The 13,774-nt window shown below is 56.5% G+C and overlaps 2 protein-coding genes across 2 annotated transcripts in view; one reads left to right on the top strand and one right to left on the bottom strand.

Annotated features, from left to right (window-relative positions):
• Window positions 1-1,801: 1,801 nt before the first annotated feature.
• Window positions 1,802-4,097, bottom strand: BBK36DRAFT_1183693 (hypothetical protein; the record flags this gene model as incomplete). The annotated part of the gene is made up of 5 exons (XM_024896364.1): window positions 4,068-4,097; window positions 3,518-3,898; window positions 2,756-3,433; window positions 2,148-2,687; window positions 1,802-2,083 (listed from the first exon to the last, which is right to left on the bottom strand). Exons 1-5 carry the CDS (start codon window positions 4,077-4,079, stop codon window positions 1,802-1,804), a joined length of 1,893 nt encoding a protein of 630 aa, XP_024746171.1. The 5' UTR covers window positions 4,080-4,097.
• Window positions 4,098-12,432: 8,335 nt separating this feature from the next.
• BBK36DRAFT_1183700 (hypothetical protein) overlaps window positions 12,433-13,774 on the top strand; it is a gene marked incomplete at both ends in the record, with an annotated part of 1,989 nt that continues 647 nt past the window's right edge. Inside the window, 2 exons of the mRNA XM_024896365.1 lie at window positions 12,433-13,186; window positions 13,294-13,727. Coding sequence (XP_024746172.1) covers window positions 12,433-13,186; window positions 13,294-13,727 — 1,188 coding nt within the window. The remainder of the gene's footprint in view (window positions 13,187-13,293; window positions 13,728-13,774) is intronic.

Raw genomic sequence — 13,774 nt, forward strand, 5'->3', positions numbered from 1 at the left:
ATTAAAGCACCCAACAACCCGCCATCACAAGTGCTGCGATAACAAAGAAAGATCGGAAGACGCATATTCGCAGTCCGGACAAGCCGCGCTCTGAACAGGTATTACGCCGCGATCGCAAAACTTCTCCGTGCCCCGTCCATGCATATCGGACAGCTGACATCAGATCCTGCGGCCCTTTCCATCCAGGGCTCCTAATACTATCATGTCTCTGCCCAAAACATCTCCGCATGTTCCAGAACAGCTCTTCTATTCTATTCCGGTGACCCGTTGAACACTCCATGCTATCTATTGCCAGCATTATAAGTACTGATATATCTATATTTACTCTATATTCCCCCGGAGGTGCTCCGTAATGATCCTCCAAAATTACAGCGGTTAAACGGTGTTCCAGATTGCTTGGACCTCCCAGGTCCGTTCGCACTAGCAGCCCGCAAATCTGGGGTCGGAGCCAGTCGGAGATGATTCGGCCAGGCCCGCCAGCAATGTATGTACGTACTAGTACTATCAATCGGCTACCTGTCCTCGCAGCCTGCAGTACATGTTGTAGGTGACCTCAATTGCTGGCAGATCAACTCCATTTGTTCACCATTTCCAGCGTGGTGAATCAGGCACAGCAAGGTACGGAGTATTAGAGAGAGATGGACTCCAGGGCTTTACACTGTGCAGAGCACAAGTCCCTATACGGAGCTTGTACAGGTACCTCCGTACAAGTCAAGAGACGAAAATGACAGCCTTGCCTTGCCTGGAAACCCAGCTGCCTTGTTCTAGAAGAGCAATTTTTGCTTCTCCGCCGCCACTCGGGCCGTGGAGCTCAGGGTCCGGTACCTTTCCTTGCCTTACCCGCAAACTCCTACAAAAGGTACCCCTTACCTATCAGGTGGGAGCATTTGCTTCTTCGTGGGTAACGTATTATCGCATTCTTGCTGCCATTGAGACCCAGAACCTGTCATTATCAATCATCATCAGAGTCAGTACTTGCCGAGGGACAAGAGCAGCATGTTCCATAGGTCCGGTATGTCCCGAAGGCCCTGCCCGCATAAACGGTGAATGGGCGGTCAGCAACGCGATATCTTCAAGCAACGAAAGACCAAGCACGCCGCTTGCGCTACAGACGCAGCCTCCATCCCCAGCCCGCCAGCTTCCGTCAACTCGTCACGCAGTGGGAAAAAGAGGAGCAAGAAAAGGGGATCCATAAAGTAATGCCCAAATAAATAACGGGGCGATATTAGTCCATACAGCTTTCTTCGGTGTGGTATTATCAAGTCCAGAACCATTTCCCTTGCCATGGCAAAAGCGCATTGCCCTTCCTGGTGCGCCATGCCGAAACCTCCCTTTCGCCCGGTTGCTCTCCCTTTTTTTGCCTCAAGCCCAGATCCCGGCTCCCCTTCCGCCCTCCAGCGCCTGCGTGGTATATAAGTGTCCATTCCATTACCGCCATTTCCAGAGCAAAGCCGCCAACGCCAGACAGTAAAACACAACACAAGTAAAGACGAGAGAAGACAGGAAACCACAAAAAGAAAAGAGGAGAGGCTAATCCTCGTCGAGAATGCAAATAGGGGTCATGGGCTTCGTAGATTGCCTGCAATCCCCGAAGGGGGAACAAGAAAAGTGCATTCGTCATGATCGATGCGGAGACGATCAAGTTCAAGAACGAGGAGAGGAGTATTAAACGTTCCGCATCTTCTCTCCGTGGCATGTTGGTGTCGTGTATCCGCCACTCGTGGAGCTTCTCAGCGCAAAGCCACGAGAGGCAGTACCACAACGGGTATCAAAGTAAACGAATCGTTGGAATGGCTGACTCTCACGACTCTATGGGAATGAGAAGGCTGCCATATTGCAGTTCGGTGGTACTGGGGAGGCGAGGCTGTGAGCGACGAACGGGTGTCGTGTGATGCGGAAGCGTGAATCCGGCGTCGAGCGCACGCTGCACCTGGGTCGAGACCTCCTTGAACCTCTTTTCTCGGTACTTTTCAAACACGGCTGCGTGATGCTTGTGGGGGTTTTCGCAGCACTCGATCATCATGGTCACCAGCGATCTGAGTTGGCTCCAAGTGTATCCCGAGTAGTGAACGTGCCGCTTGGTCTATAGGCATGTTGGTCAGCGGTTTCGTGCATGCGATTGGATCAAGGCCATGAAATAAACTCACCCATTCGCCCTTGTTCAGAATGAGCCTGGAGAGGCAATGCGCGCCGGCCGCGAGGAAGCTCGGGGGCGAGGCCACAAAGCGCTCATCCATAATGGTAAGTTCCAAAAAGTATTTAGCCAAAGTTCGAGTATCGAGGTCGTAGTCGTCGGCCTTGCTGACTCGTCGCAGGAAACTCATGGGGCCGGGCCATCCCAGCTCGAAGCCAAGCATGCTAAGCATGAAGCGCTCCGCCTTGAGGATGTCCTCCGTTGTGTAGCCGCCGTCCACCATGTAGACGATCTCGTCCAGCGAGGGGCAGTTGATTTCCTCGTACTTGGACGCGACCAAGATGGCTGTGGCCCCCACCAGCTGCAATTTTCCGATGGAAACAATCTTGCAGGAGAGGAACCGGTCAATGTAGTTGACGGTAAGGAAAAGGGTCTCGGGCAAGAGGTTGAAACGGTGGTGCACCTGCACCAGCCAATCCATCAGGACGGTCCGCATGGACCATTGGATTTCGGATTGCATTTCCATATAATAAGGGTTGGGTAACATCTTAATCTGCAAAAGGGAACAAAAAAGTCAGTAAATACTAGTCGGGGACAAAGCGGACCGCAAGGATTGCTCACCTCCAATTCTCTCATATACTCAAAAATCTCCTCGCCGTACTCGGCAACCATGCTGACATCCCACATCTCTTCGTCGATTTCCTCGGGGGTGATGGTCTGCTCCACTTCGATTCTAGCCTCGTCCAGTTCACGCTGCACACGGCTGGACACTCGTGGGGCGATGACGGCCGTGGCATTCGCCAATGTCATGTCGCGAGAACGGGTCGAGTGGGCAGTTGTGTACCCCTGATCCTGGTCGTCATATTCCTCGTCCTCTTCCTCCCAGTATTCTTCGACCTCGGAAAGTGCGAGAGTGACGTTTTCCTTGTAGGGCTCAACTTCAATGGCGACGGCGGGCTCCTCAGAGACGTTCAAAAGCTTAGGCAACACCTCGACATGATTGTCACCGTGATTCACGTCTTCCGCACCCGAGGGCTCCTCAGACGGAAAGGTGAGCGACTCCAGCGAGTCCAGATACGACTCGTCCCCGGTCAAGAAGTCTTCAATGAGAGGCGGCATGACTAGAGGCTCGATATCGGCCGCAACGAGAGCTGGCTTGTTGGAGGCGAGGTCGGCCTTTTCCATCTTGCTCTGAGTTCGTCGTAGTGCTGGCTGTTGCTGCTTGAGCTGCGGCTGGCTCTTGTGGTGACGAGGTTGCAGGGAGTGCGCCCCGGGGGCAGCACGAGAGGTCGAGTTATGCTTTTGCTGTGGCAGCGCATTGGTTGTAACGTGCGGCTGGAGGATATCAATGTCGAGTTTATAAGCGGATTCTTGCGCGGAAACGTTTGCGGGCTTCTTCTGCAGAGGTTCTGCACGGGCTTCGATCGTCGACGCCTTGGGCTTGTTGCTTGCCAGACCTGTGGGTCGTTGTGCAGGCCGAGACAGGTCGACTTTGCCAGGCTTCATTGCGTTTTCCTTGTTCAGAATAGATACGGATACGGGGGCGAGGCTCGTGGACACGATGGCGGCCTTTTTGGCGCCCCTGGCCTCGTCGCCACGTGCTCCCAGCACCTTGGACACGTTTGTCACGTCGCCAAAGGCAGCCCGTTTAGCAGGACCCTTGAGTCCAGCCGCAGGAGCAGCCAGAGCGCCGCCGCCGGTTGCAATCGACTTGTGCCGCTGGAGAAGGGGCTGCATGTTCTCGCTGCCGCGCGGTCGAAAAGGCTAGATGATGAAGACGCAGAGTCAGCCTACGTATAACGCAACGAGGGCCCCGCGATATCAGAGGCAAGCTAGGCAGGGTAGAAAGGGGAGGGGCAGTGCCGTCAGAGGACAGCACAGCATCAGGAGGGTGCAGAAGCGTGAAGACGCATCTCGCTCTTTTTCAACATACCCGTGCGTCCATGCTGGAGATGGCCGTCTAAGCTTTGCTCCCTAGGCCTTAAGAATGATATACACTGATCTGGTAGAATGCGCGAATAACGTTATGCGAGTCCAGGCGCAAAGAGGCACCGCAGCCTTGTCGTGACGAATCCGCGTCAAGGTATCATGCAGCAGAGTCTGCGAGGCGGCGTGTCCAGAAGGGTCCGAGATTCCAGAGTTTCGCACTTCGGAGACGACGGAGTCCCAGGGATTACCAGAACAAAATTAGACGGTGACGTTTAATCACGTCGAAGCGAGGACCCCGAACACAGCCTTGGCTCTTGGATCATACAGGGTGCAGCGCCGAAGAATGAAAAAGAAAAAAAGAAGAAAGAAAGGGGGCGAGAGTGATGGTTATTTCGTACAAACGGAGACAAAAAAAAAACAAGACGATGTGAGAGTTTTGGGAAGAGAAGGAGGAAAAGAGGCCCGAGCTGGGGAAAAGATGCTGCTCTCGACTGTCCTGAGGCCCTGGTCCGTCAAATTCCCCTCAGTTGCAGAGAAGGTGCAAGGTGGAAATTGGCGATAGCGACAAGGACGGAGACGATGCGCCAGTACAAGTACACGGTCCGGGCGACGGACAGCAAGTACCAGCAGCGAACAGGCGATGCGCCGCTTGGATGAAGAAAGAGAGACGGTCGGTGGGAATGGCGCGGGTTGGAGGTTGGGAGGAGGCCCTGGAATCTGGATCTGGCGGCCGTAATTTTAATCGACGGGCAGCGCTCGAGGTTGTAATTTTCAATGTTTATTTGTTTATCTCCAAGCGCTGCAGACGCTTTAGCGCAGGAAGCAGCCAGTCGGTACGTACCGTGGCTGGAGCGGGAGCTGTGGCAGAGCTTGCCTTAGTCGAGCCGCGGGTTTGGGGGGCGCCGGCATGCGCGCACGGGCCATCCTGCGAACAGGTCGCGTCTCTGGCCTGTCGTCCCGGAGATGACGATATTCCGGGGTGGCGCTGGTTGGCTGGCGCCGTTGCCCGTAGCACGGAGCGCTGGGCTGGGGGAACGTACCGCCGGGCCGCTAGGCTGCTTGCGGATGCCGGGCGATCTTGTCGCGTCTCACTTGACATGGCGATGAGTCGCAGAGTTTCAGTTTTGCGCCTCTGCTGCGGCGCCGATAAGCTGTGAGGGCGTCTGTTTCATGTGTGCAGCAGGCAGACGGTGCAGCGATGCTCGCTGTGGCTCTTCCTCGCGGAATTCCTCGTCCAACGACGAAATTGCGACCGGCGCATCCAGGCGCCGTAGACGCGTTGGGGCGGCCGTGGGAAATTGCGCCAGGCCAACACGTGCTCACGTGACGAGGCGCGGCCACTTTAACGGCTGCCTTCCGCCAGCTTCCAGCTTCCAGCTTCTCCACTCGAGACGGGATTGAGACAGCGACATGCCGCCTCAGGCAAGGGAGACACATGTTGGCTGCGAGGAACGGGAGGGAACGCTCGCGTCAGCGCTGGGCTCGCGATCAAGACATGTCTCGAAGCCAGGCGGTCGCCTCTTCCAGGTGCTCTTTGCGAGGCCCCCGATGTCCTATGCTTCTCTGGTAAGCTCGGCTGTTAAAGTTGCAAGCTAACTGAGCTACTGGGGAACAGGCGATAGTCCTTCCGGCCAGGCCGCGTCGTCAATTTGGATGCATCGTCGCAAGTCCCATGCGAGCAATCTGCGCCAGAGGGACTGGGAAATCAAGCGAAACCAAGCGGGACGCGATGGAGTGCGACAGCGAAGGCAGAGGCGACGGCGATCCTTTATTGCAGCAATCGCATCGCAGGGGCCGTGGAATTGATGGAACGTGGGCCTCATCACGACGACCGAATGCCATCCATCGTCCCCTTCGTCCAGCCTCTCTTGCGCAAGGTTGCACTAGCCGACCCAGCTTTTTGCGTTGCCATCCCGCCTCAGCCACCATTTCTCTGTTCCGGATTCCTGGGCATTGAGCTTATTGCGCCGCGACTGCTGTGTGAATTTGCCCGTTGTCAGGTGGTGTCGAGTCATCTCTTGGTGAGCTGATGCGCCCGGCGCAAGACTCGACAGTCTCGCTGCGCATTCACCAGCTTCAGATGAACGTCGTATCTCCTCTCGTTGGTCTGTCGCAAAGGCACGGGAGAGTCGCGCACAATCTGGAACCTCGACATCGCCATCGCGACAAGTCGACATGTGCTTCTCTCATCACGGATGCTGCTCTCCAAGTCCCGGTTCTCCTTTGCGATTCAAATGGGAGTTGGGGATAGTATTTTCTCATGCGACAGTTGACGACATGATATCACAGCTGACCCGTTCCAATATCGCCACCGTGAACAATCTGCTACCCCGTGCTCCGTACCTAGTACAATGCTGGGACCAACAATCTCCTTATACCCAGACGGCTGCCAACGGCATCATGTCACCTTGAGTTTCACATCTACGCTGAAATTAGCCACTCGACGATCCATCATCAGCAACGGACAGGACTCGGCCAGGAAGCCAGCGCTTCAGCAGGCCAGCCCTCAGCAGCAACCGCAGCTATATTTTGCGCGTGCCGATCCGGCCGTGCATGGTTTGCTTTCCTTTTTGTTTCAAAGTCATGCTAGTATTAGTGTCGCCGGCGCCACAATGCTGAGTTCAACGATGGCGCGCTTGTAGATACCCATACGCAGCGGCAATGCCATGCGCACCTCTCGAAAGACTGCTACAACGTCGAGCGCTGGTGCTTCGTACGACGACGCATGTGTCGTCCGTACCCGAAACCGTACCAGTACCCGTATCGCTATGTACATGCAAGTAGGACCAGAAGACGAGGGAGAAGGAGGGGGCCTCGTAAAGGCTGGCTGCGAAGAGTGAGTGAGTGCATGGCGGCGACGAGGTCCGCAAATCGTTGGGCCGAAGCAGAAAAGGGCCATCCCATCATCACTCGCATGGCCGCAAGAATAACAACGCACACACGAGCCCACACGCCGCAGCCGTTGTATCGCAGGGCGAGCTTTCATTGGGAGGCTACTCTGCATGCATTATCCGGTCTGGGGCACAAATGCAGGCGATCACAGACTCTGGCCACTACCGCAAGGCACACACACAGGAGGAGAACGGGGCCCAGCCCAGCAAGCCGCTGCTGTCCCGTCGATTGCTGGTTCGACGCCTGGGGGAGCCACCGTTCCGGCGCTGATTCGGCACGCATCTTGTCCGCTCCCAACTGTGTATCCACAAGCCTCTCAGCGCATGCATCCGGGCTTGCGCGCGCGGGGGGAGGAGGAGAGGAGACAAAGCGGTGACAAGAGAAGAAGAGACAACGAGGGGAACGGCTGCTCTGCTCGTACTGTGCGGCCGTGATGCGACGCTCACCCTAGACCAATCCGAGCAGCGGTGGTCGATTCCACAGTACGGATTGGCATCCTTGGGACGCCTGGTGAGTGTATTCGCATCGAGTCTGCGCGAGAGCGATCTTCAAGAGATGACGCTCGAACACCGGTTCTGCCTTTTTGGAGCAGCCAGCCGTGCAGATAGGCAACCAGACGCTCAGCAATCTCAGGACTGTCAGCAGTGATCTTGCTGCTGCGAAAAAGCACCAAAGACTAATAGGAAGAAGCAAGGGAGATGGATAGAGAGAGGAACATGAAGGCAATGGCGAGACAGAATGCACGCCGGTTGCAGAATAACACTGCCAGTCCCAGCACGGACGCCTGCCTGCCTGCGTGCTGCCCGACTCTCGATGCTAACCCAACGAGCTTCCGAGCACACGCACGAAGCGGCCTTGGAGGATAATATGTGGACGCCTCGCAAGCCAGAGAAGCCTACAGAATCCTCTCCGACTGGACACTGAAACCCGGGGACCCATAGGAGAAGACATGGTCTGCGACCTAGCGGCAAGCAGCTTGTGCCACGGGAGACGATTGGATTGGACGCATCTGTACGAAGCACGAAGCAGCTGTCCTGTCCTCTGCCGTCCTTTGATTCCCATTTCTTATTTTCTTTTTCTTTTCTCTTCCTCTTCCCTTGGTGAACACCCCTCCCCGAATTAGAGGGTCTCGAAAGAGTAAAGGCCGAAGAGGGGGGGAATTGGGAGGGGAGAGGCGCAAGAGAAGCAAGAGAAGCAAGGAAGAAACGAGAGGAAAAGAGCACGTTTAAGATCAAAAAAAGGGGACAAGAAACTCGAACAGTAGCCTGGTGTGTTAGCCAAGCCACGCATAATACCACTGGCCGCGATTCTCGCCTTTTCCCCCAGCGCAGCGGGTGATCCAACCAGAGGCTGACAATTGACGGGCCACGGAGATGGAGCAAACATTGGACGGCTGCTCTTTAGCTTTCCCTTGTTTTTCCCCCTCCTCCTCTTCTTCTTCCCCGTTGGAGGAGAGTTTGGGCCGATCTTGCAACGAGGAGGAGAAAAGGGCTTGGTGACCGAGGGGTTGCCAGGCACACCACTCTCTTTTGCTTTGATCGAATTTTGCGGTGGGATAATGACGGCGATGGAAAGGAGAAGCAAATGCGAGGGCCCGAGACGACACAGCTGCTTGTACTCTACAAATGTTTCTCTGCACAGAGCACCAGAAGAAGCAAGCAGCGTCTTACGAAGTGATTGATTGATTGATTGATTGATTGAGTGCCTTGATGGCTCAAACGTTGCAGGCTGAACCACCTGTTCTCGGTCGTCTCATTCTCAACTCTGTCCCTTTTGTCTTGCCCAGGGACCCAAGCGGTGCCGAGCCCCGGCAGCACACTAAATCACGGCTCGAACCTATTCTTGCCTAGGAGGTGAAGCAGAAGTCGCACGAGTAAGTACGAGGCATGAGTACAGTACAGATTCAATGCATCAAGCAGGCAGTCATGCCGTAGCGATGCAGGCCTGAATCGATAGCCGTCGTCTCGAGGGGGCCTCTGCTCATGCTTCGCTCGAGTCAACCGGCCTATTACAACGCAACCCAGGACCCTATGTCCATCACCCTATCACAACCAGCATCTTTTGCTTCTTGGCCCAGCCCTTTGCCGCTACCGCCTCACACACAAAGACTGGGATCCCCACCTCGTTCTCTTCTCCTGCTGGAGCCCACACACTTTTTGCTTTTGCCTGCTGTTGAGGATCCCTGCAGCAAGGGAAAGCGGGCGCCTCTGGGCCGGCATCTGGTGCGGTGCCATTGGCCATCAGCAGCCCTCGGGGAATAATATTGGAGGTAAATTTAGCACCCAGCGCTCGTCTCGCTCGTTGACTTTCTGACCAAGTTGCTGCTACATACCAACAGTGCTGCGTACACCTACCAAGTGGCGGTAGATGCAGAGGCCCTCAAGGTGAACTTGGGATGCTTGGAGACTAGCAAAGCAGCCTCGCTCACCCATGGCCGGAGGTGACGGTCCAGCACAGCTCGGTTCTCCCTCTCCTTTAGCTCCTCTTTTTTTCCGCCCGAGGGTCGAAGAATACATCAGAAACAGACGATCCCGTCGCTCTTTGTCTGCGAGAGAATCCTAGATTGTGCCTTGTCCCGCCCCAGCTATCGACAACCTACGTAGGCCAGCCCAGCCCAGCCCATGGGCGTCGTCGGAATGCGCTTCTCGCGGAGCCCTGGCCTGGGACCCTGGCCATTTTGCTGTACAAGAAAAGCACGAGGATGGATGTTTGTCTGCCGGGCCAGCAGCAGTGGTGCGGAGAGGGTGGCGGATCAATCAATCGCAGTCAATCAATCAATCAACGCCAGGCCGCATGGACGCACGTCTGCACACGCACGCCCAGCGTCCTGCAGCTTTCGAACTTGGAATTGCGCATGCCTAATGTCACATCTCAGCCATTGGAGAGCGAGGGGAGACATGACCGTGATGCGATACAGCCTGTCTGTACATGTAATGCGCATGTACCTTGATATGCCCTCCTACCAACCACCATCCGGTATCAACCAACTTGTGACACTGGCCAGAGCTGAGCTGAGCTGAGCAGAGCAGGACAGAGACGGGACAGAAACGGCACGAACGCACACATCAGCCTTTCTTTGTCTGTCTCTCCTTTCGATACCAGCAGTCATACCAACATGTATCACTACTCCTGCCCCCCGTACCATCACCACCCAAGGACCTAACGAGCATGACTGTAGCTCGACACACTCTGCATGTCAGTTGCCGGCCACATCGTGGGATCGCAGCCCATGAGGGGCTGGTGGCGTCGCCTTCGCTGTCCGTGTGGGCCCCTCTGGCTGAGTTTGACAACGAACAACTCCATAATAATAGATGATGCTACTACGCGAAAATGGCCGACGGGGTCACCAGACTAGGGACGTTGATGAGTTGGTGACGGGTCAAACGGGCCAAACGAGCGGTCTCTGCAAGCCTATGCCCTTTCCGGCCCTGCGTTGCCATCGCCTCAGCGCCAGTTCCCCTTTGACTCCGACCCTCTTCGCGGCATTGCGAGAAGGCCTGAGACTGTGGTCCCCAACGCTGGCCGTGTGCGAATCCGTGGGCCGGCACAGTAGTTGAGCGAGGCTGCCGCCTGGCCCCTCGCGTGTGCGTACTGTGCTGCAGGAAAGGGATTGGCCAAGACCCAAGCAGAGATATGACCGTCGACATGTATGTATGTACCAGCATGTATGTATGTGTGAATGTATGCTGCCCTAAGCATCTGCTGTGGTGCCTGACGAAGGATTTCGAGGGTTTGGAGATGCGGTGGTGTTATAGGCCGGTTGGCTTGGCTGGCGGCTCGTGTGGCTGCGGCCGTGGATGGAACTTTCTCTGTGCCTTTGTTGAGACGAGAGAGAGGCGCTGGCTTGGCTGTTGCTTCAGCCGTCGAAACCATTGCCTCGAGACAGCCGAGCAGGTAGTACCAAGTCGATTGATTCATAAATATAAAGACAATTCCATCCTGGGTGTATAGACGCAGCAGATCAATATCGCCAACTTGAATGCCGAATACGTACGTGTAAGGTAGGGCAGGGCCATGTCTGTATGTATGCACATGCAACCGCGACTAAGACTGGGCACAATACCTGAGGCACCCGCGGAGGAGGTTGCCTTTTTCTGACGGATACGTTAGTTTGTCTCTCCCTTTCAGCTCTTTTGGCCGCACGGATAAGCCAAGCAGGTATAATCGTATCTGTACTCGTAGAAAATGTGCGCGATGCGAGGGCAAGATCGGAGTCGCAGGCTGGAGGCTGGAGGTGGGCGGGCTCTGCATCATCCGGCGCGGCTTGTTTGCGCCGTCCGTAGATCACAGCAGAGAACGGCCGCTGTATCCTGAGGAGCAGCCCATGTCCCGATTTTCGAGAATGTCCGCTGGCAGAAGGCCGACCGATGATGGATAGTCGTATCAGCGTAGATACTCGAGACGGACGAGGCTCTTGGTCCGATCAGGCGCAAAGGGGACGAGACGGCGAACAGAAGCCGGGTGGACTGAATCGATGCGACTCGATGATGCATGGCGCTTCTGGGGCGTCCCGTCGACCGCACTACCAAGCCCGCTAACCGTCGATACGTGCTCCAGCGGCTCCAGCGCTGTCCAGGCCTGCGCCGCCCGGCCCTCCAGCGCCCTCAGCGCCCACCAGGCCGCCGCACCACAGGCGCTGCAAGGCGCTGCCAGCAGCCGGCGACAGCAGGACTCGCCGTGTTGGTGAGCCCAAGGCCGGCCAGCGACAAAATCCATCGTTCGACCTCGCCTAGCAGCTCCTCTTTTCCCCATGCACACATTCTACCAACTTGGCCTCACAGCAACAGCTTTGCAAACCACTCCTGAATCCCTCTGGTGAGTTCCCATCGCCTCTGTCGTCGTGCGCGATCATGCCTCTGCCCTGAATTCGGGCCTCCAGCACGCCCCTGTCCCTTGGATTCGCACCTCATCCCACCCAGCCCGTTCCTTTGCGTGCCCAGCGCCGTGGTTCACAGAAGCTTTTTTCCTCTTCCCCCAACCCGCTTCCCCCGTCCGAGAGCTGCGCCATCTCTCGCCCAGCTCTTGTGTGCAAGCCTTTGTCTCCGAGACTCTCGCGAATCCTCATGGCTAATCTCGCTGGTTCGCCCGTCCAGATCCTGCCCTGAGCGCCGCCGCTCTCGCCAGTCTTCGTCGCCGCCGAATCCGCCGCCGCGCCAGCCAGGAGCTGACCAAGAAGCAGGCGCTTACCGCATAGCCTGGATGGTTGATGAAGTTTGGACATTGCCTCATCAGTCATCATCATCTAGAAGCGGAAGAGCCCTTTCTCGAGTCCTGGCTTTCGGCCAGTGATGAAATTGCCCGTCCTCTCGCCGAGCGATACTCTTGCCTGAAGCTGCTGCTTCTGTCCGACCACGTCCCCAGCCCAACTCTTCTTCCAACGAACCCTCGATCGCCCATCTCTCCCCCTTCCATCCGAGCCGACTACTACAACACACAAAATCTATCGACAAGATAGGAAAAATCCAAGAGAAAAGAAAAATGAACTCATTGTCCCCCATAAACACCTCGGGCGGCATGTCGGCGGCGTCCTCAAACGGCGGCAGTGTCTCGCCCCGTCAGGCGCCGAGCCCCAAGAACGTCGCATTTGAGCTGCTGTTCCTCGACTCGCCCCAATACCGTGCGCGCCTGCCCATGCGAGTCCAGATCTATCCTCATGATACCACGGACTCGATTGTCACAACCGTCAAGAACTTTTACGGCTTGTACTCGGGCCCGCCCGGATCAAAAGGCGTCAGCTTCGAGGACGAGCTTGGCAACACCCTGATTGCGCGATATGAAAATTTCCGCAACAACATGGTCGTCTACGTTCGAGTCATCGAAGAGGCTCCCGGCGCTGCCCTCGAGTCGCATCGCTATCGCGGCCTGCACATGGGCGCCGACTCCTACTACGGCGGCGATGCCTACGCCCTGCCCCAGCGCTTCGGTCCTGACATGGCCCGCTCCAATTCGACATCACCACGCCGCCGCAGTCCTTCGCCCAATGTGTCGCGGGGACGCAGAAGCGACTCGACCAGCTCCAATGGCAAAAAGGGTCGCTCTCGCTCCACCAAGAGCCGGGCGCTCCAAGGCCACGCTGACGCCTACGCCGAAAGCATGAACGGCTACAGCAGCGGCGACGGCGCCCCGAGCACCACGTCTGCCCGAGCTAAGGAGCAGCTCGGCACCACCGACATCAGCGTTGAGAACATTGTCGAGGGCGGCCGACGAAAGAGGGCCAAGTTTGAAAGCTCTGTAAGCCTGGCGCACCATCATCATCATCATCATCATCATCATCATCATCATCATGACCCCATTGCATTAATTGCTCGCAATTTGCTAACACTGATTTTTCGCCGCAGGAACTGCCGCTTTTCGCACCACCTCAAATGCCGGCCGCCACTTCAAATCCATCCGTTTCTCCCGCGAGACGTATTGAGCATCACCGACACTCTCTCTCGTACGTCCAGACCAGTCAGAACCCTTTTGTACACCCCCGACCGCTGCAGTCGCCGCAGAGCTACGGTAGTGCGCAGGGCCAGATGGGCCTGTACTCGACCCCTGTCTCCAGCGACCGTCGCGGTCGGCACAGCATCTCCTATGGCAGCCATAGCATGGCACATGGCATGGGCATCCTCCCAACTCCCGACCCCACCGTCGGAAGCTGCATGTCGGAGGAAGACAAGGATGTCGCCATTCAGCTCATGCGGCTGGGCGAGATGTCCAACATTTCTCACGGTCGCACGTCCGCGTCGACTCTGGAGGACGCATTCAGCGGTAGAGCCGACGCCGCGTCGTCCACTGGCGCAACCAGCGACAGCGACAGTAGCGACAGCGATGCCG

The sequence above is a fragment of the Trichoderma citrinoviride genome (genome assembly GCF_003025115.1).
Source record: "Trichoderma citrinoviride strain TUCIM 6016 unplaced genomic scaffold BBK36scaffold_15, whole genome shotgun sequence".
In the NCBI taxonomy this organism is placed as follows: Eukaryota; Fungi; Ascomycota; class Sordariomycetes; order Hypocreales; family Hypocreaceae; genus Trichoderma; species Trichoderma citrinoviride.